Source organism: Fusarium oxysporum, chromosome 7 (assembly GCF_000149955.1).
Source record: "Fusarium oxysporum f. sp. lycopersici 4287 chromosome 7, whole genome shotgun sequence".
Classification (NCBI taxonomy): Eukaryota; Fungi; Ascomycota; class Sordariomycetes; order Hypocreales; family Nectriaceae; genus Fusarium; species Fusarium oxysporum.
Window position 1 is genome coordinate 1,229,544 of NC_030992.1, and position 21,453 is coordinate 1,250,996.

The 21,453-nt window shown below is 48.0% G+C and overlaps 6 protein-coding genes across 10 annotated transcripts in view; 3 read left to right on the top strand and 3 right to left on the bottom strand.

The window, feature by feature from the left end:
• Positions 1-338: 338 nt before the first annotated feature.
• Positions 339-4,787, bottom strand: FOXG_05114 (uncharacterized protein; the record flags this gene model as incomplete). Its single annotated transcript, XM_018383228.1, has 4 exons — positions 339-2,329; positions 2,383-2,462; positions 2,728-2,743; positions 3,164-4,787. The coding sequence occupies 4 exons, from the start codon at positions 4,785-4,787 to the stop codon at positions 339-341; spliced, it is 3,711 nt and encodes a 1,236-aa protein (XP_018240118.1).
• Positions 4,788-5,199: 412 nt separating this feature from the next.
• FOXG_05115 (uncharacterized protein) lies at positions 5,200-7,812 on the top strand. The gene is made up of 2 exons (XM_018383229.1): positions 5,200-5,824; positions 5,874-7,812. Exons 1-2 carry the CDS (start codon positions 5,353-5,355, stop codon positions 7,640-7,642), a joined length of 2,241 nt encoding a protein of 746 aa, XP_018240119.1. The 5' UTR covers positions 5,200-5,352; the 3' UTR covers positions 7,643-7,812.
• Positions 7,541-9,135, bottom strand: FOXG_05116 (uncharacterized protein). The gene is made up of 2 exons (XM_018383230.1): positions 8,982-9,135; positions 7,541-8,933 (listed from the first exon to the last, which is right to left on the bottom strand). The coding sequence occupies exon 2, from the start codon at positions 8,890-8,892 to the stop codon at positions 7,663-7,665; it is 1,230 nt and encodes a 409-aa protein (XP_018240120.1). The 5' UTR covers positions 8,893-8,933; positions 8,982-9,135; the 3' UTR covers positions 7,541-7,662.
• Positions 9,136-12,018: 2,883 nt separating this feature from the next.
• On the top strand, positions 12,019-15,242 carry FOXG_05117 (cellular nucleic acid-binding protein). Of its 4 annotated transcripts, none has more exons than XM_018383233.1 (9): positions 12,019-12,183; positions 12,409-12,842; positions 13,135-13,154; positions 13,212-13,246; positions 13,297-13,310; positions 13,374-13,388; positions 13,435-13,556; positions 13,606-13,732; positions 13,785-15,242. In XM_018383233.1, the coding sequence occupies exons 2-9, from the start codon at positions 12,788-12,790 to the stop codon at positions 13,931-13,933; spliced, it is 537 nt and encodes a 178-aa protein (XP_018240123.1). In that variant the 5' UTR covers positions 12,019-12,183; positions 12,409-12,787; the 3' UTR covers positions 13,934-15,242. The 4 variants fall into 4 exon arrangements, with proteins under 4 accessions (XP_018240123.1, XP_018240124.1, XP_018240121.1 ...); XM_018383234.1 differs by having other exon boundaries at positions 12,755-12,842; XM_018383231.1 differs by having other exon boundaries at positions 12,161-12,548; positions 12,755-12,842; positions 13,785-15,204.
• Positions 15,243-16,252: 1,010 nt separating this feature from the next.
• Positions 16,253-18,318, bottom strand: FOXG_05118 (acyl-CoA dehydrogenase). Its single transcript, XM_018383235.1, has 4 exons — positions 17,361-18,318; positions 17,033-17,309; positions 16,859-16,967; positions 16,253-16,808 (listed from the first exon to the last, which is right to left on the bottom strand). The coding sequence occupies exons 1-4, from the start codon at positions 18,180-18,182 to the stop codon at positions 16,472-16,474; spliced, it is 1,545 nt and encodes a 514-aa protein (XP_018240125.1). The 5' UTR covers positions 18,183-18,318; the 3' UTR covers positions 16,253-16,471.
• Positions 18,319-19,393: 1,075 nt separating this feature from the next.
• Positions 19,394-21,453, top strand: part of FOXG_18986 (uncharacterized protein) — a gene marked incomplete at its 3' end in the record, with an annotated part of 3,121 nt that continues 1,061 nt past the window's right edge. Inside the window, exons 1-3 of one of the 2 annotated variants that reach the window (XM_018399141.1) lie at positions 19,406-19,503; positions 20,573-20,696; positions 20,835-21,323. In XM_018399141.1, coding sequence (XP_018240126.1) covers positions 19,445-19,503; positions 20,573-20,696; positions 20,835-21,323 — 672 coding nt within the window. In that variant the 5' untranslated portion in view covers positions 19,406-19,444. Of the gene's footprint in view, positions 20,697-20,834; positions 21,324-21,453 lie in introns of both variants that reach the window. The other variant, XM_018399142.1, reaches the window with a different exon arrangement.

A 21,453-nucleotide genomic window follows, 5' to 3' on the forward strand; every position in this document is an offset into this window, starting at 1 on the left:
AAAGCACAAGGTTCATTGATTGGGGGCAAATGTTGCTGTCTGAGGCAGAAAACCGACTCCAAACGAGGGGAATCGGATCCACTCATTCAAGGCCAAGCCCCGGCATCGCTCTCCAATATCAACATCCTGGCTAAGATCGCTGGATTGAAACTACAACACAACACAAGCCATGATGATAACGGATAAGCGGCAAGATATTCAATTATGATCCAGTTTACTTCTTGTACCTGTACCAATGCTTCATATCCCATCCTGTAACCTTGATACCTGAACTCCCACAAAGACAAAAGATATACGCTTAATATCCTTACAATGCAATGATGCCCATTCTTCCAAATCTACTCATCGCGGAACAGCCATCTACCTCCGGGGCGCATAGCCTCCCGGTGTCTGTCCCGTACCGTCTGCCTTTCTCGCTGAGCAGCCTCTGATCTCTCTTGCTCCAACTCCTGCGTGTTCGGAAAGTCTGCGTTCCAAAAGCCCGGAGGACTTCGCATTCTTGAGTAGTGGAATCGGTGCGTCCCATATCTATTGGCAAGCTCCTGTGTCTTGGCCTCAACCCACAACTCATCTCTTTCCTTCTTGCCCATGGTTCCCAAGCGGTATGCAAAATCACCCAGATACTCCTCCAGCAACTTCTGTTCCTCTTGTCGCTGGGCAGCTGTCAAAGGGGAATTTGGACGTTCAGATAGAGCAAGGGCCCGCCAATCCTTCCCGCAACAGTGCAGATCGGTACAGCCTTGCATGCGAGACCTCTCGTTTTTATCGCGCACCACATCAGAAAAAGCAAAATCGTGACCCTCATTGGCTCGAGGATTGATTTTGAAGTCGTCAGGGCGTAGTTCTGATATTGGTTTGCGTCGCAGGGTCCCTTCCTTGGAGCCCAAAGGAGACCGCGTATTCTGGCGTGTAAACTTGGAGGCAGCGCCTAGATCTGTAGTTCGACTCGGAGTATCAAGCTGTTGCGCGGGAGTTCTGTCTCTAGCTCGACTCCCTTGTTCGAACGGCAATACTCGCCGTCCTGGAATTGCAAGGTCTTCCGCAGTTGTGCTTGGTCTTGCTGCCGTTCTGGGGGTAAGTCGACCAGCAGGTGAGTTCTGGGCGGCAGGGCTGTTCAACAGTGTATCAAGTCTCCCCCTAGGAGTTGTATTTGCATCCTTGTCCTTTCTGTAGGCCTCGCCATCTTCAGCCAAAGTCGAGATACCACGTCCCAGCCCCTTTCTGAGGGGAGTGTCTGGTTTTTCTCGAGTTGACTGCACCACCCTTCGATTTACACTCAGCGGCGTGAGTGCTGAGGTTCGCTCGATTGGCCGAGCCGTCTGAGGTACATGATCTGGTCGAACGAATAGAGATTTGGGGGTCGTGGCTGTAGCAAATGCTTCCCTATGCATTTGTTCCAACTTTTGTGTCTCTTCTAGCTCACGCCGTTTCCTGGGCGTCAACAATCTTTGTACAACGTCTCCTAAGTCTATACTTTCTTGTGCGAGGAGAGTAGCAGGCCCTAACGGTTGTATGGGGCTCGAGGATCGCTCATTGGGCTCAACTTTCACCTTTTGTAATGGCGATTCATTGGGATCTGCATCGTTGCGTTTCCTCTTGCGCACCTCTCTTTCTGACACAACAACTGGTGTGTCGGATGTTGGTTCTTGCTTGATTTTCACTTCGCTAACATAGCCCTGAAGCGGTAGCTCTGGTAGCTCCGGTAGATCCTCCTCGTGGTGCCTCGACTCCCCCTCGCTTTGTGTAGAATCTGAGCTAGGGTTGGCGGCTTTTGTGTCGGGAACAGGTTGATTGTTGTCAGCATGGAGAGATGCCGCGGCTAGAGGTGGGAGTTCCAGATCCGCTTGCTCGAGGCCAGCCTCCGAAGTGAAACTGGTACCGGGACTGGGAGCAGCATCTTCTGTCCTTGCCGCAGGGAGCGTGGTTGCTCGAGAGCTTCTGTTTTGACGATCTGTAATGCTGATTCGATGCTCATCCTCAGCTGCCTTGATCCTTTTTTCCAGCATTGTCGCATGATTAATCCATCGATCCCGCTCCTCTTTTCTTTTTCGTAAGGCATCCTTTGCCTGTTTGAAGTTTGCCGAAAGTGCCTTAAACTTGTGGCTAACTTTAGCACACTCGAGCTTCCAGTCTGGTTCATTTTCTGGTGTTTTGCTCTCTGGTGATTTTCGCCGGGCTGATGCCTGTGCGTTCTCTGCTGTCTTGGTTGTTGCTTGCTGGAGCTGTTGCTTTAATCTTGCATTTTCATCCGCCAACTCAGACGCTCTAGACGCGTAATCATCTCGCTGCTGAAGAGCTTCATTAAGTTCCTTCTGGGCTTTTTCAAGATCTAAAGCGTGTTAACCATCTCATTCATGCCGTGTCGTTAAGTTAATGACGTACCTGATGCGATCTGCTGATCAATCAAATCACACGCATTGTTGATGGCATCAAAAAGAGCCGGGCGACCAGAAGCAAGCCAACTTGTCATTGTTTTATATACAAACTGAATGACATTTCTGTTGACTCGTCTTTTGACTCTAAGAGTGTGTATAACGGTTGAAGTAGAGATGTACTTGGGCTGATGCAACCTCGACGCGTCTCCACATTTTACCGACGCGGCGATTTCCACTTAAGGGACGCCTGTTGTCGGCAGACACACGTGACCATACCCGGAGGACTCATGATGAGAGATCATGAGTTTAAACCACAAGATGAATGGAAAGCTGAGGAGATTTAAGGACCTACAGTCGATAGTGAGGCGCTGCGAGATTTTTCGATATGATAGGCTGAGAAGTACAATTGTGGAGCTAATAATATATTCCACTACTTCCTACAGCTCCAGCTTATTCTATTCCAACACCTAGTTGTGCGCCATGACTGACTGTAACATGCATCTAAAAATACACTCGCTATAATTATACAACTGATATTGTTCATTAGTCTTGATCCTTAGCAAGTGTCCAGCACTTGCGCATCCCAGTACCCATGGACTCTTCATCAACAGCTTCAGGAGTCGCCCATCTCAGTCGACTTGAAGTAAGCGACTCTGTGTCATTCAGATCGCCATCTTCAAGGGTGAACAAGTGGACATGCATCGTAAGCTTCAAATGAGAGAAGAGCCACGGTACACTGCCAAGTTCTTCCACATGTTTAGGTTTCACTGCTTTGCCTCCGTGCTCACCTGGCAGCTTGGAAACGTATGACAATGCCTTCGATCTTCGCTTTGCCGGCGTGTTACCATCTTTCGGGTCTTCGAGGATATAGCTGGGAAATTCCCATAGACCAGCGAGAAGTCCCTTCTCTGGACGTTTCTGGATCAGATATTGCCCGTCACCGCGGCGAATCACGCAGACCAATGTCTCTTCTTCTCTGACTGCCTTTTTGATGACTTTGAGTGGGAATTTACGTGCGTGATCGACAATAACCTCCATGTCGCGAGGACTTGGGGCCGTTTCCGCTTTTGCCGGAGCCTTCTTGTCTCCAGGTGGCCCCTTGAAGGCAAATGCGGCCAAGGTCATCTGTTTGCCTTGCCCTCCATTTGCCTTGGCCTTTTTGGAGGTCTTGGCTTCCACCTTGACCTCTGGCTCATCTGAAGCCGTTGATTCTTCAAAGGGCTCGCAGAGGTCGCACAAATCTTCGATGTCCCCAATCTTTTTATCACGGCCTTTGCTTGGGATCAAGGTTTGTCCTTCGGCGTAGGCACGGCAGGTCGAAGTAATGGGGCACTCGGAGCAGTTTGGCTTGGGTATGCAGATTGTGCTTCCCAATTCCATGAGTGCTTGTCCCCATCGTCCAGGGCGATCGCTTGTTTCGACTTCTTCGTCGTTTTGAGCATCAGCCCCATCCCGCGCAATAGCTTTGACCAAAGCATCGGCAGCAGCCCATAGTGTATCGATCACGACTTTGTTGGTTTTCACGTTGCCGAATAGCCCAAGTTGTCGGCTCAACACGCGTAAAACGTTTCCATCAACCATCGGCGCAGCTCGCCCAAAGACAATGGCTGAAATGGCACCGGCAGTGTATCGCCCAACACCAGGAACCTTTGCCTCGAGATTTTGAGTGCAGGAAGGCAACAGACCTTCCATAGTCGAATCATTCACCACAAGCTTTGCCGCCTCGTGAATTCTTGTTGCTCTGCTGTAGTATCCCAAGCCACGCCAGGCACTGAGAACATCATCGGCACTTGCAGCAGCGAGATCGTGGATCGTGGGCCACTTTCCCATCCATCTGTTCCAGTAGTCTATGACCACAGCAACTCGCGTCTGCTGCAGCATGATCTCGCTGATCCAGACCTCATACGCTCGTCGTTCCAGGAGGTTGCGAAGTTCTGTCTGACCATGATCCTTTGGATTTATCCAGGCCTTGCGCCATGGCATCGAACGCTTGGTACTCACACCGTCAAACCAGCTGAGAAGTGCCTGGCGAGAGGAAGACTCTTTGAGCAATAGGGGTCGGTGATATGAGAGAGGATGATGCCTTGACGGAGGGGTGCATGGGTTTTGGCATGTCTCCCCTTCAGATGAGAACAAAGTCTCATGAATCTTGGAGTTTGCATTTTTGCCCCTTGCGGGCTGCGTTTTCCGTCGCTTTGTTACAGGTAGCTTGACATCGTTTTCTGGCGTCGCGTCTCTCTCAGACGCGTCAAAGTCTTCGTCGTGAGAAGGTGGAGGGCGCTTAGCCGCGCGCTTCTTAGTTACGGAAGTCTTATCATCTTCAGGCTCCAACTGGGATAAGAATTTTTGCGATGCATTGATTGCACTTGAACGCGTTGCTCGCGCTTGTGTTTTCTGAAGGAATTTGTCCATGATGCCGTGTCTCTTTGACAGTCTCTTTAGTGAAAGTGGATGCGCTTTCAAAGAAACAAAGTAACAAGATAGCCTTGCTTAGTGATACATGATGGGATTGAGTAAAAACAAAAGCATCCATAGAAAAGCTGTTAGAGAAAGACGTCAATAATCGTGGTGTTGCAGTATTCACTGTCGAGGTTTCGCGGGTTAATTAAACTTAGCGCTCCCGACGCCTAACAAATTAGCTGCCCATGACCGAGACATCCATACCTCCCGCCCAGAATTCTTCAGTATTGACGACGTCAACGGAACCTAATCCGCAAATGTTAATTCCCTCGGCAATCCATCACTTCTTATAAATCGGCTTCCTTCGCGGATATCAAATATGGACTGCTCAGAGATGCTAGATGATGACCCTGGTCTAGGCTCAGGCCAACAACCTGCAGCCTGCAGCCGCCCGGCAGGCCTCATCATGCTCCCTATAAGCGCTCAAGTCGACATTCCCTGCTTTTTACCTCATCTCATCTCGACTTGAACTGAAATAACAGCTCCTCATATTTGTCACTGATTTGTACACTGCGCCATGTCTTCGAAATTGTGCAAAGCATGTTCTGGTATCTTTCAGGGGCATTATGTCCCAACAAATGTGCTGGCTGAGAAAGACTTGGTTGATGTTAAGGACACTGATTTTGGAATTCCTGGCTTCACAAAAGACGTGACTGAATGGAGAGTCAGACTGGAATACGCAACAGGACAAGATAAACCAACACCATATTTCCATCACAGCCTCCATGACCTGGCCAAAAATGCGGCCAAGTGTAGTCTATGTGCTATCATGTCGGAGAGGATACAGTCGGATAAACAACCAGCGGCCATGCCTCAGAGACTGAAAGAGATGAAGGAAATGGGGAAGAATATAATTGGAATCCCCATCATCAAGCCAAAGCCGGGAACATTTTCTGGCATGTTCACTCTTGGCTTTCTGTATGTCACTTGGAGTGGACAGAAGTGGCAGGGCCATACTTTTCAAATATACCAGGCCTTTTTAACAGTCGGTAAGTACTAGATCTGTCTTTTCGACACAAACTATTCTAATGCGACCAGACACTTCAAAAGCAGATAACCGATTCATATGGAAACCCAAGTACGATCGCCAAGAATCGTTGCTACGAATAAAAAATTGGCTTAGTTCGTCACCAACGATATCAAGATTGACTCCTCGGCTGCCAACAAGGCTGCTTCACTGCCAACCATCAGCTAAGCCAGGAGGGGATCCTACAGTTAAACTAGTCAATACGGTTGGTTTTGACGTATCTACTCGTTACATCGCCCTCAGCCATCGCTGGGGCGCAGTACAACCACTCATGTTGTTGGAGTCTTTGAGAGATACATTCTTTAAGAACATCCCTTTCGATACGATCCCACCAACATTTCAAGACGCCATCAGATTGGCCAATGCGCTGGAAGTTGAGTACATTTGGATTGACTCGCTCTGTATCATTCAAGATTCCAAGGATGATTGGCAGACCGAAGCTACACACATGGCTTCTGTTTACTCCCTGGCCTATGTCACAATCTCCGCTACTGCTGCCCAAGATTCTGCAGCCGGCCTCAGAGAACAACATTCAATGCTGAAGCATCCTTGTGAGATCATTCCGTCTTGGACAGGGTTTGAGAATCAGATTCCACCTGTGCCTGTGAGGATCGTGAACAGATCTGCTTTCTGCGACGCAGTTCTTGCCCAGCCCCTGTTTCGTAGGGGATGGGTCTTCCAAGAATGGATCCTATCGCCAAGGACCATCCACGTCGCTCGAGACCAGCTCTGGTGGACCTCAGCCTCAGATATGACCTCTGGAGGTTTTGCCGCAAACGAGACATGCGAAGGCTTTGACTTTGATGTTCATCGGGAATACATCCATACAATGGCTCCGGGGACCATATATTCGATGGAAAGCCAAAGTGAAGAGAGTCTTCAGCTCGTGTGGCATACTTTACTGCAAGAATACATGTCACGCTCGCTCACATTTGAGTCCGATCGCTTGGTAGCATTTGCCGGTATTGCTAGCTTTTATCAGAGTCATGCGAAGATTAAAGCAAACTCGTATTTGGCAGGAATATGGCGCCATGTTCTCCTTCAAGATCTATTATGGACTATAAGTGAGGGTAGAAAAGTCTCACCGCCACAAAATTACCGCGCCCCATCGTGGTCCTGGGCGTCAGTTGAGCCAGCACCAGATACGAAAAAGAAGTTCCTGATCGGAAACAAGGAGATAAACATAAAATTATCAGAGACGGAACAGCCTTGGGTCTGTACAGTCACTGTCATTGAGGCATCTGTTGAGACAATGGGGTCGGAATTTGGGTATGTTTCTGGCGGGTACATTGTCCTTCAGGGGCCATTAGTCAAGGCCTGTCTTTCTATGAACATGATCGATCTGTCGAATCGTCTCACGGAAGAACAGGCTTTAGAGTTCGTACCAGGCGGGAAGCTGCGATTTGTCCAAAATCGTGTTACGGTACCAGGGGGTCCAACTGTGGCAACCATGGGGGCATATGCACATTTGTCGGTGACCAGGGCTCTACTTGATGATGTTACCCCAACTGTGCTGGCTGAAGAGGTTGTCGATATTTACCTTTCAGTCTTCTACTGCCGCTTTAATCGTGATGGAAGCCCTGTTGGCCAAGCATTGGTTCTTGTTAGAGGCATCGAGAAAGGAGAGTTCCGTCGAATTGGCCAAGTTGGCATGACTGGAGAGACCATAGAGCCCTGGGCTGAGAATAGGGATTTTAGTAAGTTTGCGCCTCTTACAGATGACGAAGAATTTCTCAGTATTGGGGGTCGACCTGGGATCTACAACTATCGAATTGTATAGTCTATCATTAAGCAGCTTCATTAGGATTCATCGCCATCCCGTCCAGGCCATAGAAGCTTCCTGCGAATCACCGCTGAGATCATTCCATATAAAACAACGAACCACATGATCACGAGCAAGACCGTCATTGCACTTGACACCCACTTAATCCCTTCACTCTGCAATTCCTCACCAATGTACGCCGTAGCTAGTGTGAAGCCAATATTCGGGAAGACAAAAGCCCACCAACTCATGCTGAATTTTAATTTCCATCTCAATGCAGAGGTGAGGACGGCGAAGAGGCTGAATCCAAGGAACCAGAAGCCGACACACCAGATCCATACGCCAGTCCAGAGTGCCAGCACTCGAAGGATTTCGTTCGCCATTGGGTATGTCGCAAAGTAGCCATAGCCTTCAGGAAGTGATCTCGACATACCAATGATGGCCACAGCTGTGTATCCTGCTGGGCCTACAGCGATGAACATGCCAGGTCGCATTGCTGGTGCTGGAAGACCATCCTGCATCAACCTGCCCAAATACAACGGATACATAAACAAAGATACGGTCCACCCAAGACCCTGGAAAGTCAGACCAGCTACTAGCATTGACATCCGATGTTCCGGGCTCTGAGAGGACATGAGGGCCGAAGCGAGAGTCCCAGTGAGCATTGCTGGGAATACTGGTAGAATCCATGCTGGTGTCATGGAATGAATAGGCAAATGAGCTCCGGTAAATAGGACGTAGAACTGGACTATTGCTGATAAGATCGAAAGACCAGCATACAACCAGAAACACACTCGCAACGCAGTAGCTAGCCACGGCCCAGTAGCGGGAATTCCATATACAGTTGCATTCGCAATGATAGTAGCGACGCTGAGTAGAGAGCACGGGAAGAAAAGACTCTCAGTGGGATGCATTAAGCTATTCCTCAGCGCATATGCCGTCTTCATGAAGCGAAAAACAAGACCGGATACGATAGTTACAAAAAGGACCAACGTAAGGATAAAGTAGATCTTGCCGATAACCTGCAGACCTCGAAACTGATGTGGTGTTGAATGTAGCAGTAGCGCAATACCGCCTGTGCTCATGACAAATGTGAACCATGCCCATGTTATGTGCTTGAGGCGTTCCACGATTCGAACGTTGGCTGTAGACCTGAAGTGCTTTTGTCCTGCCACTCGTGTATGGCCTTCTTTCCAGTTATCATTGTCCATGTCTTGGACGCGGCGTTTGAGGTCGAGACGACCATCGCCGTCTGCGGAAAAAGACATTCTGAGACCGATAGAGAGCGAGAAACGATGAAGGATGAAAGCTTGGAGGGTTCAGCAGAGAAAGGTTGAGCTCGTAACTGGAGGTCTACTGTTTGATCAAGGTCGTGACGAAAGTTTAACTTGGTGATGGGTTATCGTTAGTCAAGATTAGGCCAGGAAGGCTGAGATGCGAGGTTCTTGATAAGCCAATTATTAAACCGCCCTCAGTGAGATTTTAAAGATATCAGGCGTCGATCAATGATTATTTAATGGCGTTGTACTAACGTTATTTGAGGTTGATCGAAATAGCGTGAGGCATCTCCCGCTTTAACGAGCGAATGGGATGTCAGCTCATGAGGAGCGGACATCCACCAGCCACCGAGATAACACTACATGTACAAATAATTGAAGACAGATAATTTCGATTTGCTCATTTGTGAATAAGGAGCCGCTGAGTGCATCGGCGGTTTGAAAGACATTTTCTTGAATGTTATCCCTAGATATCCTTCATACTTCATCATTGATTGAAGCTACACCATAAGAAACCTGATTACTCCAGCTATTAAGCCTATTGCAGAGTAAAGGGTGTCATGAGGAGGCCCATAAAAACTTAGCGATATTGGTCGGTATCCCTTCTTTAAAAGATATTGGAGTCTTGCGAAGTGCTTATAACGAGGGATACCATGGTAGTATTCGACCTGCGGAGGGGACTGACGAAAGTGGGACGTGTTGGGATGTTCAGTAGCTGTCACTGAACCGTGGAATAACAGGAGGGTTGCCAAGAGGCACCCTATCAATCGGAAATGTATGAGAGAAGGCCAGCACGGAGGAATTAGTACTGTTATGGTACTGTCGGACTGATGATTGTTGGAAATTTTCCTGGGAATAAAAGTGTGCGGATTGAAGTAATAATTATAAGGGGAAAAGATGAGAGGGAACAGAGGAAGATATTCTCGCATTATTTTCCCGGGAGGGTTTGTTGAAGTCAGTTCTCCATAAGGCTGGCGCGTCTCTAGATATCTCATATCGTCCTGTAGATGTAGACGTAAAGGGAAGGTTTTTGGTGTTAACCGCCAACTCTTATCAACCTTATGTCTCATATTCGGCCTCGCTTGGTCCATTCAAGAACGCCATCAGACGTAATTTTCGCGGACTATGGGCGTGTTAGAAATCTAGAAAGTTTCAGAAAGCATTCATTATGGCGAATAGTCGAAAACGACAGAGGATTCCATCGATTTCTTCCCATTTTTGGGATTACCAATAAGCATTTATAGGGTTCAATGAAGATGACTGGCCTGAAACATGACAATAGTTTACTGAAATATTACAATCTCATGGGTTGACTATGCTCTAGCCTGATCGGATCTCAGCAGAATGGTGTATATTCCCATCAAGATGATTGATGGCTTCAAACTAGTAGCTACGTCTCTCAAGCCCAGTCACCAGGTGCTCGGCAAACTCGGCTTTAGCAAAAGTAATACAGTACGGGTCTGCTGAGACTCTGTTTAAGTATTTTCAAGGAACCAGCATCCATTTCCTCTAGAACGAAATTCCAACAAGAAATTGATGCTGACAGCGAAGCCGACCTCCTCCCATTGTCAGTGTATAAATGGACCAACAACAGGAACTAATAGGTATGTTATAAGCAAATCAAGTTATTAAATGGATATTATCATGTGTAAAAGCAGTTCCGAGCCCTTGGGCGATATCCTCAAGCTTCAAAGCCCAGTCTACAACGTCGTTTGATTTCTTCTCGCTGCCAGAGATCCTGATGGCCAATCTTTCATAGAAAATTAGAACATCCATGTCTGGTTGGGAGGATGAAAGAGCAATCTTATCATCGAAAACAAGTCGGTGCTTCAGACCGATAGAATTCCGTCGTTGTCGAGGAGGCTACTCGAGGGTGCACAGCAGCTTTGTGTCACACTCTGCTACCAAGTACGTACAATTCTCCGATTACAACGGCGTACAACGTACATGTTGAGACTGAACACAAGTTCCAATTGGAGAACGTCAGGCAGCTGAGTTGTCTCGTTGAGGGAGACAACATCCTTGACCTTGATTGTAAGCGTCCAGTGAGGCTCTTAGCCAGCGAAAGGTTGAAGACTATTGGAGAATGAGTTTATTGGAACAAAAGGCTCTGTTTTCAGTTTCTTGAAGAAGTATTGTCTCTCATGTATTCGAATTAGGCTGAGGGCATCATTCACGCCTCCGTTGATAAGCCGTCTCATGATGTCGGCTGGTGTTTTGCTATGTTGCGTCGATCTGGATCTCAAATTATAGCTTCACAGACTATGCCTGAAACAGCTAGAACCTCCACCTTGCCCCATCTGTGCGGTCGCGCCGCGTCTTTGGCGATCTCGCCTGATTGTGCATGGTTAGGGCAACTGCATTTCATCACGTTACAGCGTCGGATGCAAGGTCATTTGACGACGTTGGCAAGTGTGTTAAGAGCGATTTATGGGAAGATTTGCGATCAAGAGGTTTCAGAGTATCTCATCTGACATATCTTGGTACCTCAAAAGATCACAGCTGCTGTACCTATCTGCTTGGCTCGGCTCTGATAGATGATTATGACCTATCACACTCAGCTCTCACAAGCACAAGTCGAGTGATACAAAGTGATGATAGCCATAATGTCGCATCTTGACCGGCTTTGGCATCTTGCATCATCTTTGTACAACGTCGCCATATAGGGCTTGAGTACCAATAGAACAGCTCTAAATGTTGTGTAACAGCCAACTCAGACGCCATCGACCCATCCATGATAAAGGCCTTGTCAGACGGACATTGTACATCCTCGTTTGACTCGAGGTTTTCGAGAACAATGACGAGCGAGCCAATGCCTATTGAACACAATAACAGACCAATTTATCTAAATCAATTTCTCGGGTAGTTACAGATCAATGGGCGTCAGGATACGAATATCTGTAGTAAAATGTGATCGGGTGATTGCACAGTGCCCCGGCTAGATCCAAATCCACGATGCTAGTCCAGTGGATGTGCTCGCTGCAAGGGACGACTTGCAGCGGGAGGGCCAACGATTTGAGCCCTGAAGCGAGAAGTCAGGCCTCCACTGTGGATTGAGAAACGCACTGGGCCAGGGACTTTAGACTAAGGTAAGGTAGACGGCAGGGCAGGCGGGCAGTATGCAGATTCGACCCGCACTTACTCAACCCGTCAAAGCGCGTGAAAACTCCCCTCAACTCTGGAACTCGGCCTTGGTTCTCTCTTTCACACATCACCACAAACTTTCCTCAAATTCTCGTTTGATCCCCTCCTCTTGCGAACATAAGCAAATCAAACTTTTCGGTAAGTTTATGACTTTAAATTATCAGAATTCAACACGCAGCCTCTTTACCAGCAACTCCCACTTCACTGCCGTTCTTTCGCATCATCATCTCCCAGCGCTCGCCAGGAAAAAAATCCTGGAGCAAAATTACCTGGGAAATCTCTGCACCCCGCCCCCGCCTACCACTTTCAGCTATGAGAACGTTGTGAGTGGGCTTAAAACTCACTGTTCACTCTCATGACAAGCCATTGGGACGAGCCGTTGGATTTCATTGTCGGCAGTCAATCACTATTTTAATGCGATTACAACTCCAATTGCGAAGTTCAAGAGTCTCTGAATCGCCCTCATGACTTTCTCACGCCTCTCAGCCATTTTGGTTCAAAGAGTCTGTGTTTTCTCATCTGCAAAGAAAACCTTTCAATTTCCTCCAGTTCCCCCTCTTCTTACTTCCAGCAACTCCGTCACTACACATCAACCCCTCGCCAATCCCTTGCCTCTATCGGATCTCGGAGGCGGGTGACCACTCTAGCTTTTACCTTGACACACTTTCATATCTGTGCCTCACTTCTTAGACTGACTTTGAGAATTCAGAAACCCTTTCACACAACCACTCAATTTCTCAAAATGGATTCTTTCCAGCAGCAACAACAGCAGCAGCCCCGTGGCGCTTGCTACTCTTGTAAGTCTGATCTATCTCATTCAGACTCCTTCATCAGCATGTTCCGCGCCAAGACCTGTTTTCAGACCAATGCAAGCTTCTGCGCTTGCTTTGGTTCCAAAGGCGACTCAAAATAGTGCGCTGATGCTGTGGCTTGCCCTTGATGTGTTTGTGCACGGCTGGTCGCGTGCCATACACTCACCGCAGACCCGGCTTGGCAGTGGCTTTTGAATCTCATTAAGCCCCGGTTGCGACGTCTCGTTTCCACATACTCTTACTTCTACACTCGAACAAGCACTAACATGATTTCTAGGCGGTTCTACTGGCCACCAGGTATGATACGCATTTCGACGTCTGCGTCTCTGTCAACCCACTCACTGTTCTCTCTAGGCCCGTGACTGCCCTACCAAGGGTCCTGCTAAGTGGTGAGTATTCTCTCAAAGTTTTTAGTTTTTCTTTGCTAATTGAGATTTAGCTACAACTGCGGTGGTAAGACCTGCTGGCTCTTTTTTCAATACTGTAATTTTGTCGACTAACATTTTTTGCTCTCAGGCGAGGGCCACATGAGTATGTCTCTCACCTCTCTTGTTTGACTGTCGCTAATTCATCACAGGCCGTGACTGCACCGAGCCCATGAAGGATAACAAGTCCTGCTACAAGTGCGGCCAGCCCGGCCACATCTCCCGTGACTGCCCCATGAGCGGCGGCAGCGGCCAGGCTACCGAGTGCTACAAGGCGAGTTTATTTGTCCTTCAGACTACGGCTGCGGCTAACAACGTTTCAGTGTGGTGAGATTGGCCACATTGCCCGCAACTGCTCCAAGTCCTCCTACGGTAACAACTATGGTGGTGGCTTCGGTGGTGGCGCTGGCAAGACCTGCTACTCTTGCGGTGGCTACGGCCATATGTCTCGTAAGTTGCACTTTTATCCGGGAGCATTTGATCTTGGCTAACCAAATCACAGGCGAGTGTGTCAACGGCATGAAGTGCTACAACTGTGGCGAGTCTGGCCACTACTCCCGCGACTGCCCCAAGGAGTCCGCTGGTGGTGAGAAGATCTGCTACAAGTGCCAGCAGCCTGGACACGTCCAGTCTCAGTGCCCCAGCAACTAAAATGGTGGCTCGTGACTCAGCATCGCGACTGAGGCGAGGTGGACGTGGAGACTCGTTGATACCCACGGACGATTTATTTCCTAGTTCTTTTACGGCATTTTGACAAAAGTTCAACTTCTTCGTACGACTTCTTATGATCATCACGGCAGAATGGAGGCTCACAAAACAAACCGCGCGCGATTCTCGACGAGTGGCTGGCGGCGACCAGCTTTGATTGGAACATATCGGCATTGGATTTCGTCACACAACGAACGAACGACTACGACCATGAAATCGACTCGACTTTGAGACAGACGGATGGTGACGGGTGGGGGTGACGAGATCAAACTGAAAATATCTGGTGTCTTGCATGCAATGTTTCACAACACCTCTGGTGCTCTGCTTACTCGCTGCAAGTGGAGAACCCAAGCTGAGGAGAGCTGGGTGTGCTCCTTTGGTAGTCAAGTCGAGATGAAATGCGTTGATCCCGACGTTGTGGAAACTCTAACCTGGTGTGACTGTGTGTTTCGATATTGCCGACCTATGCTTTGCGTTTCTAGCAGAAGCGGCTGTGTAGAATGAAGGTGAACAAGGCTCAAAGGGTGGCTGTTCCTCTTGGACACACCAGCACAATCGGCCTGTTGCTATTAAGATAGTCTCCGATTAGTAGCATGCTATTCGGACAATAGCATGTTCAGTCAGCTTGGTATGACGAAATGGCGAGCGAGTTGCTGGTCACGCAGACAGGAACCCTTCAGGGGTAACTGTGTGACTAAGGTTCAGATCTAGAACGGTTCAAGACTCGGAGTGCACAAGAGTTCCTGGCGTGGCTCGTTGCGGCTCATATTAAGCCTACGGGAAGATACGGATCCGGCACGAAAGACCTTTTACAACAATCTCGGCTGAGTTTTTGAATAAGGAGCTGATACAGGTGAAACTCAGCAAGAACTTTAGCGGCCTAAACACAGACATTCAATGAACTAGGCTGTCGGCATGACTCAATAATTTCAAAATCCGGGACTCTGATAATTAAGGTCGACTGCAGACAGGGAGAATGCATAGAATCAAGCTGACTGCGATGTCGTTTAAATGAAGGTAAAAAGATCGGAAGCATTAGCAGCCTGGCTCTGGATTCTATATCAGGCTGCTTATATGGGTAGCATCATGATAGCAAGAAAACTACTCTGGCTTTGCTGCGTAATACACCTACATCCATTATCTAGAAGATGGACACTATCTATAGAGCCTCTGAAAAGGCTCTTCATTTCCAACTGAAACCAATCAAGTGCGCCATTGGAAGTATTGTTTGAATTGGTACCACAAGCATGCCATTGTGTAGACTTCTCCATCGATCTGTGCTGAGTTGAGTTGTCTACTTAACATTTACACCGTGGCTGGAATCCTATCTAGATTCATCACACTTGTCTTGGCATAGATGATTCCAGACTGTCAATACATAAATGCAATTTGGATCCAAGTTTGATCTTTTTTGGTGTCCTTGATAAGCCGCTGGATATTCTAGTACTTGGCCTTTAATCTCTAACAACACCTCAACCGCCTCTCTTCATTATTTTTCATTGTTAATGGAAAACTAACCGTCATTCCGCACGTCCTTTGCCTTCAATCAACTCTTTTGAATGAGTGATGCATACAAGATCACTTACCGATATCTTTGGCTGGATAATACCAATTTCAGGCTTTTCAAAGAGCGAAGAGGAATATTCAGGGACGCGGATCGCTGGATTGAGATCGAAGTTTTGGTTGTTTTGCGAGGACTACATGGCTAAGCCCTTCATGTTAAAAAGATACCTTCATGATGTTTTTACAATTTCCGATCAACTTGTTGACAACGCTTGTGTAGTCGTACGTTGTTACCAATGTTTGGTTATATTTCTACTTTGGCCTTCGCGTCCTTCCCCTGGGCAACGATCGTCTGCCACGAGCGGCACCTGTAGGTGAACTCTGTTTTATATTTGATAGATATCCATTTAATAATGTTACTACACACCCTGGCCACTCTTTAATTGACGGTGATCGAAACACGAGAGCCTGTTTCAAGGCTCAACTAGCTTTGAGATGGGGTCCATCTACCCATCTGGCAAGTTTGAAAACAACGTCGTAGAGAGAACGCTGACTTGCAGCAGATGCAATAGACTCAACAGTAGTTCAACTGATCAAGAAGATCATGTTCAGCCACGATACAAGGACATTGGCTTCAAAGAGCTGGACAGCTGGTACCCTAACGAGCAAACCTTCTGAAGTCAGTACGCCAACTTATTTGTCGATTTTAGGTTGGCAGGCGACGACGACGAATACTGAAACACATAGCAGAAAACCAAGTGCTTCGACTTTAGGAGTATTAATACAACATTGCAAGCACCCAATGCGAAGTGTCTACTAAATTTGCTCGGGATCTACCTAAAAGGTTGCGTTAACGCAGCCTAGAAAGGAATTAATTATCACATGTCCTTCGGCTTAACAAGAAGAAATAAATTGCTGGATATTTTCCAATAATACATGGTTTAAACTATAGCCACCTTGAAACACTGCACCGTAGTCTTACAGCATCGCCTTGGGGAAGTTCCTCATGGCCTGTCTCACACCGAGATCTGCCAACACTTCCTCGGCACCACCAAGAATGGCATCGAACTTGTATGTTCGGTGGAACATCTCGATAAACTTGCCCATACCAGTCTGGGTAATACCACGGCCACCCCAGATCTGCACGGACTCGTCGGCAACTTCGTGGGCAGCACGAGTGGCGCTCATCTTGAGCAGACCAATGGGGCCGGCAAGGTGCTGTGCTTGCTGTGAGTAGGGCATGTGGCACATTTGGTAGGTGACGGTTTCGAGCCATGACTGGTTGGCTTCGATGAGCGCGATCATCTTTGCGAGCCTGGACAGCGTTAGCAATTGAAGAAATATGCTGGGTTTAGAAGAACTTACTTCTGGCGGATGACGGGTTGGTCAATGAGTGACTTGCCGAACACCTGGCGTTGGTTACTCCACTTGAGGCACTCCTCAATGATGGATCGTGACAAACGGAGACTTCCGCCTATTGAATAGAGGTTAGATCTAATCTGAATGGTTATGCCGCGGTTGGGAGGTGGTAACACTTACAAACCATGTACCATCGCTCGTGGTTGAAGTTGCTCAGAATGACCTGGATACCCTTGTTCTCCTTGCCCAACATGTTCTCGGCGGGGACCTTGACGTTATCGAATGTCACGAAAGCTGTACCAGCTGTTGTAGAGTAAGAGGTCTTGATCTGCTTAGTCTCAACACCCTCGCCACGCTCGATAAGGAAGACACTCAAGCCCTTGTCGGTTCGGGCACCTGTAACGAAGTAATCGCACCATACACCGTTGGTGATCCACTTCTTGGTACCGTTGATGATCTAGTTTGTGTGAGCGCTTTATGTTTGATCTTCAAGTAGCAATTGACTTACATAGTGCTTGCCATCGGGTGTCTTCTCAGCAGTTGTGCGCAATCCAGCGACATCTGAACCAGCGAAGGCCTCGGTGATGGCGAGACAGATCTTCTTCTTGCCGCTGAAGACCTCGTTGGCAATCTTGTTCTTCCATGCCTCGTCGCGGGCGAAGTTGAGAACCGCTGTCAATCCAATAGTCATACCCGCCATGTTTCCATCAGCGAAACCTCGAGCCATAGCTCGCGCAAGCTCCTGTGCCACGATCAAGTCATGGAAGTAGTCGAACTCCTCACCCTTGACGGCGCCTCCCATGAGATCAACACCGTGGAGATGCTTTCCAGGCCCAATACGCATGTGTAAGATGCCCAGCTCGCTCATGCGATCAATCATCTTCTGGCTAATGTATTGTCCAGTCGCCTCGCACTCTTGCGCCTCCGCGTAAAGCTCACTATCGACGAATTCTCGGAGCTTGCGCTGCAATCGCCTGTGGCTGTCCTTGTAGTAGGGCGAACGGAAGGGCTCTGCAAGCCATAGAGGCTCGGCGTAGGGGACCTTGCTGAGGTCACCAGGCTGTGGGGTAATAACTTGAGGCTTCTCGCCCTCGATGGTGCCAACTGCGAGGTCCTTGTACTTTGTGAGAACTTCATGTCGGTGGAGATTGTAGAAAGCGGTCGTGGCATCTTGACCGGCGACTTGTTTTAGGACAGTCTCACCACCAGGATGAGCGTCGACGAAGTCTGTGAGATCGTAGACTGTGCTATCGATGATGCACCAGAGGGACTCGTCGGTTGTATGGGAGCGGACCTCCTCGCGGGAGAACGTATCTGTAGGAGAGCTCATGGTTGTGATTTGGGATATTACAGCGAAACGAGGTATCACAAGAGTATAGAAGAACAAGTGAGAAACAGAGTTGAATGAATGGAATTTGGCTTGCTTTAGCTGTTCTCAAGCCCCCAGACACACAATTACCCCAGACGATGAATGACCTTGAACCTCGGCACCGACTAAGTGGGCCTGCTGTGATGAAATACAAAGCCTCCCATTGGCTTCAGCGGCATCACTTCCATTTTGTGGGGGCGGGGCCGACGCATTTGCACATGATGGAATGACCTGAATCTTGACCAAAAAAAAGTGAGACATGGATAGAGGGTCGCTAGAGTTGAGTCTTTCCTCGGTAATAAAGCTCGATAACTCATTAAGCGAGGTCTCTATCCGCGGCTTGTTAAAAGCCCATCATCGTCCTTCTCTCAAATGGCCTGGTGTTATGGGCCTTGAGCTTCATTACACAAAACTTAGGAACTGTCGTTCACTAACATTCGTTAGGATCTGCTTGATCCCAAGGTAATCCCCTGCAAGAAATCATGAAAAGACCATACATGTTCCGCTCATCTGATTTCATTCCTGATTGGTTATAAGGCAACGCAGGTAAAGCACTCGAGGGGACTGAAGTTGCAGTAAAGGATGGCTATCGAGGACGACGACATTCAGCATCTAGTATAGAGCGACGCCCCAAGACTCACTCATTGATAAGCTTCTAATAGTACTTGCGCTGCTACTCACTTGGGTGCCATTGAGAACAACACGTTGACAATCCTTCCAAAAACTGCACCGTTACTTACGCTCTGTCTGATGTGTTGAGTTTGCTCATTACAAGCTACCCACCTACACCCTTCGAAACCTGGTTGTCGCTATAGCATCTTCTCGCTCGCTCTCATTACTCAAGCAACCTAGATTATCATCAAGGACAATATTCTGTGTATTCCTGTCTCTCTATCGTAAGCTCTGTACCGCTTAGCTCAACCTGTACCAGGGGCTCTGGGTATTTGGACATGGTGGCTTGACAGTCTCGTGGGTTCGTTGGTAAATCCGTGGAGGGCTCACTCTCTAGAATGCATCTATCTTGCGACAGTGTCAACGCTTCAGAGACAGACGCCAAAATACGAAGCAGGCAATCAAGTTTCTTTACTTGTGCGGCGAATCGCGTTAGTCATGGCCCCACGCCGCTAGAAGCCGATAAAGATAAAACTTGAGGATTGCCTCAGAATCCTTCCCTTTGAGCCTGAACTGATTCTTTTTATGTTTCATAAGCTCTTTGAAGAGCAATGCGATATTCTCTCTTTCATCCTGATCTATCTCACTTGCACCCTCGATTCTTACTAAAGTACGTATCAGCCAGTCTTCGTTCTCACCCCTCGTCTTCTCTTATCACTTTGCCTCGCTCTTACATGGCCCTGCTTGCGCTCGACTCGAAACCTCTGAACCGTTTTCCAACCTCCGTTTCTCAGACCTGGTACGGCTTGGCAAACGGGAGGATCCACGATTTGAATCTGGATCTGCACAGGCCTTTTGAGAGGCATCTTGGGTCTATATCAAACGGCGGACCTTGTCTTGTCAACGTGTTCCCATGAGCAGCAGTTCAGAGCCGCCATTGGCTTGGTTATTTGCGGGCTTTTCTTTGTGTATCTTCATTCTCAGTTTATTACTCTTTTTCGAACCCCGGACCTGCATCCGTGACAGCCATGTCCCTGTCCGCCTCACTTTGGCCTTTTACATACTGCCGAGCCTCCTTATCAAAGAGGTTGCTCCAATGGCGATGTTTTTAAGTCGAGTTTAAAGCTCATACTAAAGCATCGAGGCGCGCACGGCGGCGCCTGTCCCTGCGCCCGCTTTCTAAACGGTTTTGCCATTTGGCACCTGGGGGTTTTGTTCTTATTGATGTTTTGCGATTGGCTCTTCTTCGTTATCTGTAGTTTGCAAACCGCTCAGGTTGCCGCAACTATCTCCAACTGGGTCATTGGCTAGAAATTGCCTTGATCTAAGCATCGTAGGAGCTAACACACCCGAGACACCACACGGCCATTTCCCTCCCTCCATTATGCGGTGGATATATTTCCCTCGTGATCGTCATTGTCACGGTATCTAGCCCCTTACTAGTTGTCATCCATTCTCAGGAAACTTTGGTGGCCAAAAACCATTCTTGCCTGACATGACTTTGACACCTGGTGACCTCCTTGTCAACCGTTGAGGCTTATATCCCTCCGTTCTGGGCTACACCTGTATCCCTCACCCTATCATACCTTGTTATATCTCTCTATCTCGATCCTCTTTCCCTACTGAAAGTCCAGTTATCCTTCTTTTACCATTGCTCTACACCCATTCCTCAACGCATATCTTTCGACCATACATCTTGAATATCTCAGCATGGATGCTTACTCGATATGTTGCACTAGTCCTGCCGCTAGGCATACATCCAAGATCTACCAGGATCTCTGGTCTACCCGTCCACATACTCGGGTTGGGTATGATCAAGATAAGATCTTGAGGAAATTCGTCACTATGGATAGTTTGAAACAGGTATGTACAAATTTTGCACCAAACTTGCCGTTGTTAAATGTCTCATATTGGACGCCACTTATGGACTGGGTAACGGTGGCAGTTTCATTCTCAGCCTCTTACACACTTTAAAGACAATGCTGATTAACAAGCTTACAGCGTTGGAGGGGTGATCTGACCTCAAAACCACATATTGGTGTAGTTGGTGCTGGTCTCGCTGGTCTTCGATGTGCAGATATTCTTATTCAGAATGGCTTCAAAGTCACTATCATTGAGGCCAGGAATCGAGTTGGTGGCCGCTTGCATCAAGAGGTCCTTCCAAATGGTCACTTGGCTGATGTTGGTCCAAATTGGATTCATGGAACCAACGATAACCCAATGCTAGATCTCGCCAAGCAAACGAATACTGCCATCAGTGACTGGGAGTCAACGTCTTGTGTCTTTAATGAGTCTGGCGAGCTCTTGTCCCTCAAGGATGGTGAAAAGTACTCCACTATCGTGTGGGATATCATTCAGGATGCGTTCAAGCACTCCAATAGCAACTCATCAGACATCGATTCGAAAGAAAGTCTTCACGACTTCTTTGCTCAGAAGGTGACGGAGAGGGTTCCTGATACTGAAGCCGACCACGAAAGGATACGAAGCATTGTCATGCAAATATCTGAGATGTGGAAGTGCTTTTATCGGCAGTCCTGTCTATAGACAAAGCCTGAAGTTCTTGTGGTTGGAAGAGTGTATAGAAGGAGGGTATGTGGAAGTCACGAAACTTCTTGAAAAC

Excerpts from the sequence above, each read along its gene's own strand:
- FOXG_05116 (XM_018383230.1), bottom strand. The coding sequence starts at position 8,892 with ATGTCTTTTTCCGCAGACGGCGATGGTCGTCTCGACCTCAAACGCCGC.
- FOXG_05115 (XM_018383229.1), top strand. The coding sequence starts at position 5,353 with ATGTCTTCGAAATTGTGCAAAGCATGTTCTGGTATCTTTCAGGGGCAT. Across the intron at positions 5,825-5,873 it reads CCAGGCCTTTTTAACAGTCG|ACACTTCAAAAGCAGATAAC; the intron begins GTAAGTACTAGA and ends TAATGCGACCAG.
- FOXG_05118 (XM_018383235.1), bottom strand. The coding sequence starts at position 18,182 with ATGAGCTCTCCTACAGATACGTTCTCCCGCGAGGAGGTCCGCTCCCAT. Across the intron at positions 17,310-17,360 it reads CACCCGATGGCAAGCACTAT|ATCATCAACGGTACCAAGAA; the intron begins GTAAGTCAATTG and ends CACACAAACTAG. Across the intron at positions 16,809-16,858 it reads CAACCCGTCATCCGCCAGAA|GCTCGCAAAGATGATCGCGC; the intron begins GTAAGTTCTTCT and ends AACGCTGTCCAG.
- FOXG_05117 (XM_018383231.1), top strand. The coding sequence starts at position 12,510 with ATGACTTTCTCACGCCTCTCAGCCATTTTGGTTCAAAGA. Across the intron at positions 12,549-12,754 it reads CAGCCATTTTGGTTCAAAGA|AAACCCTTTCACACAACCAC; the intron begins GTCTGTGTTTTC and ends TTGAGAATTCAG. Across the intron at positions 13,155-13,211 it reads GCGGTTCTACTGGCCACCAG|GCCCGTGACTGCCCTACCAA; the intron begins GTATGATACGCA and ends TGTTCTCTCTAG.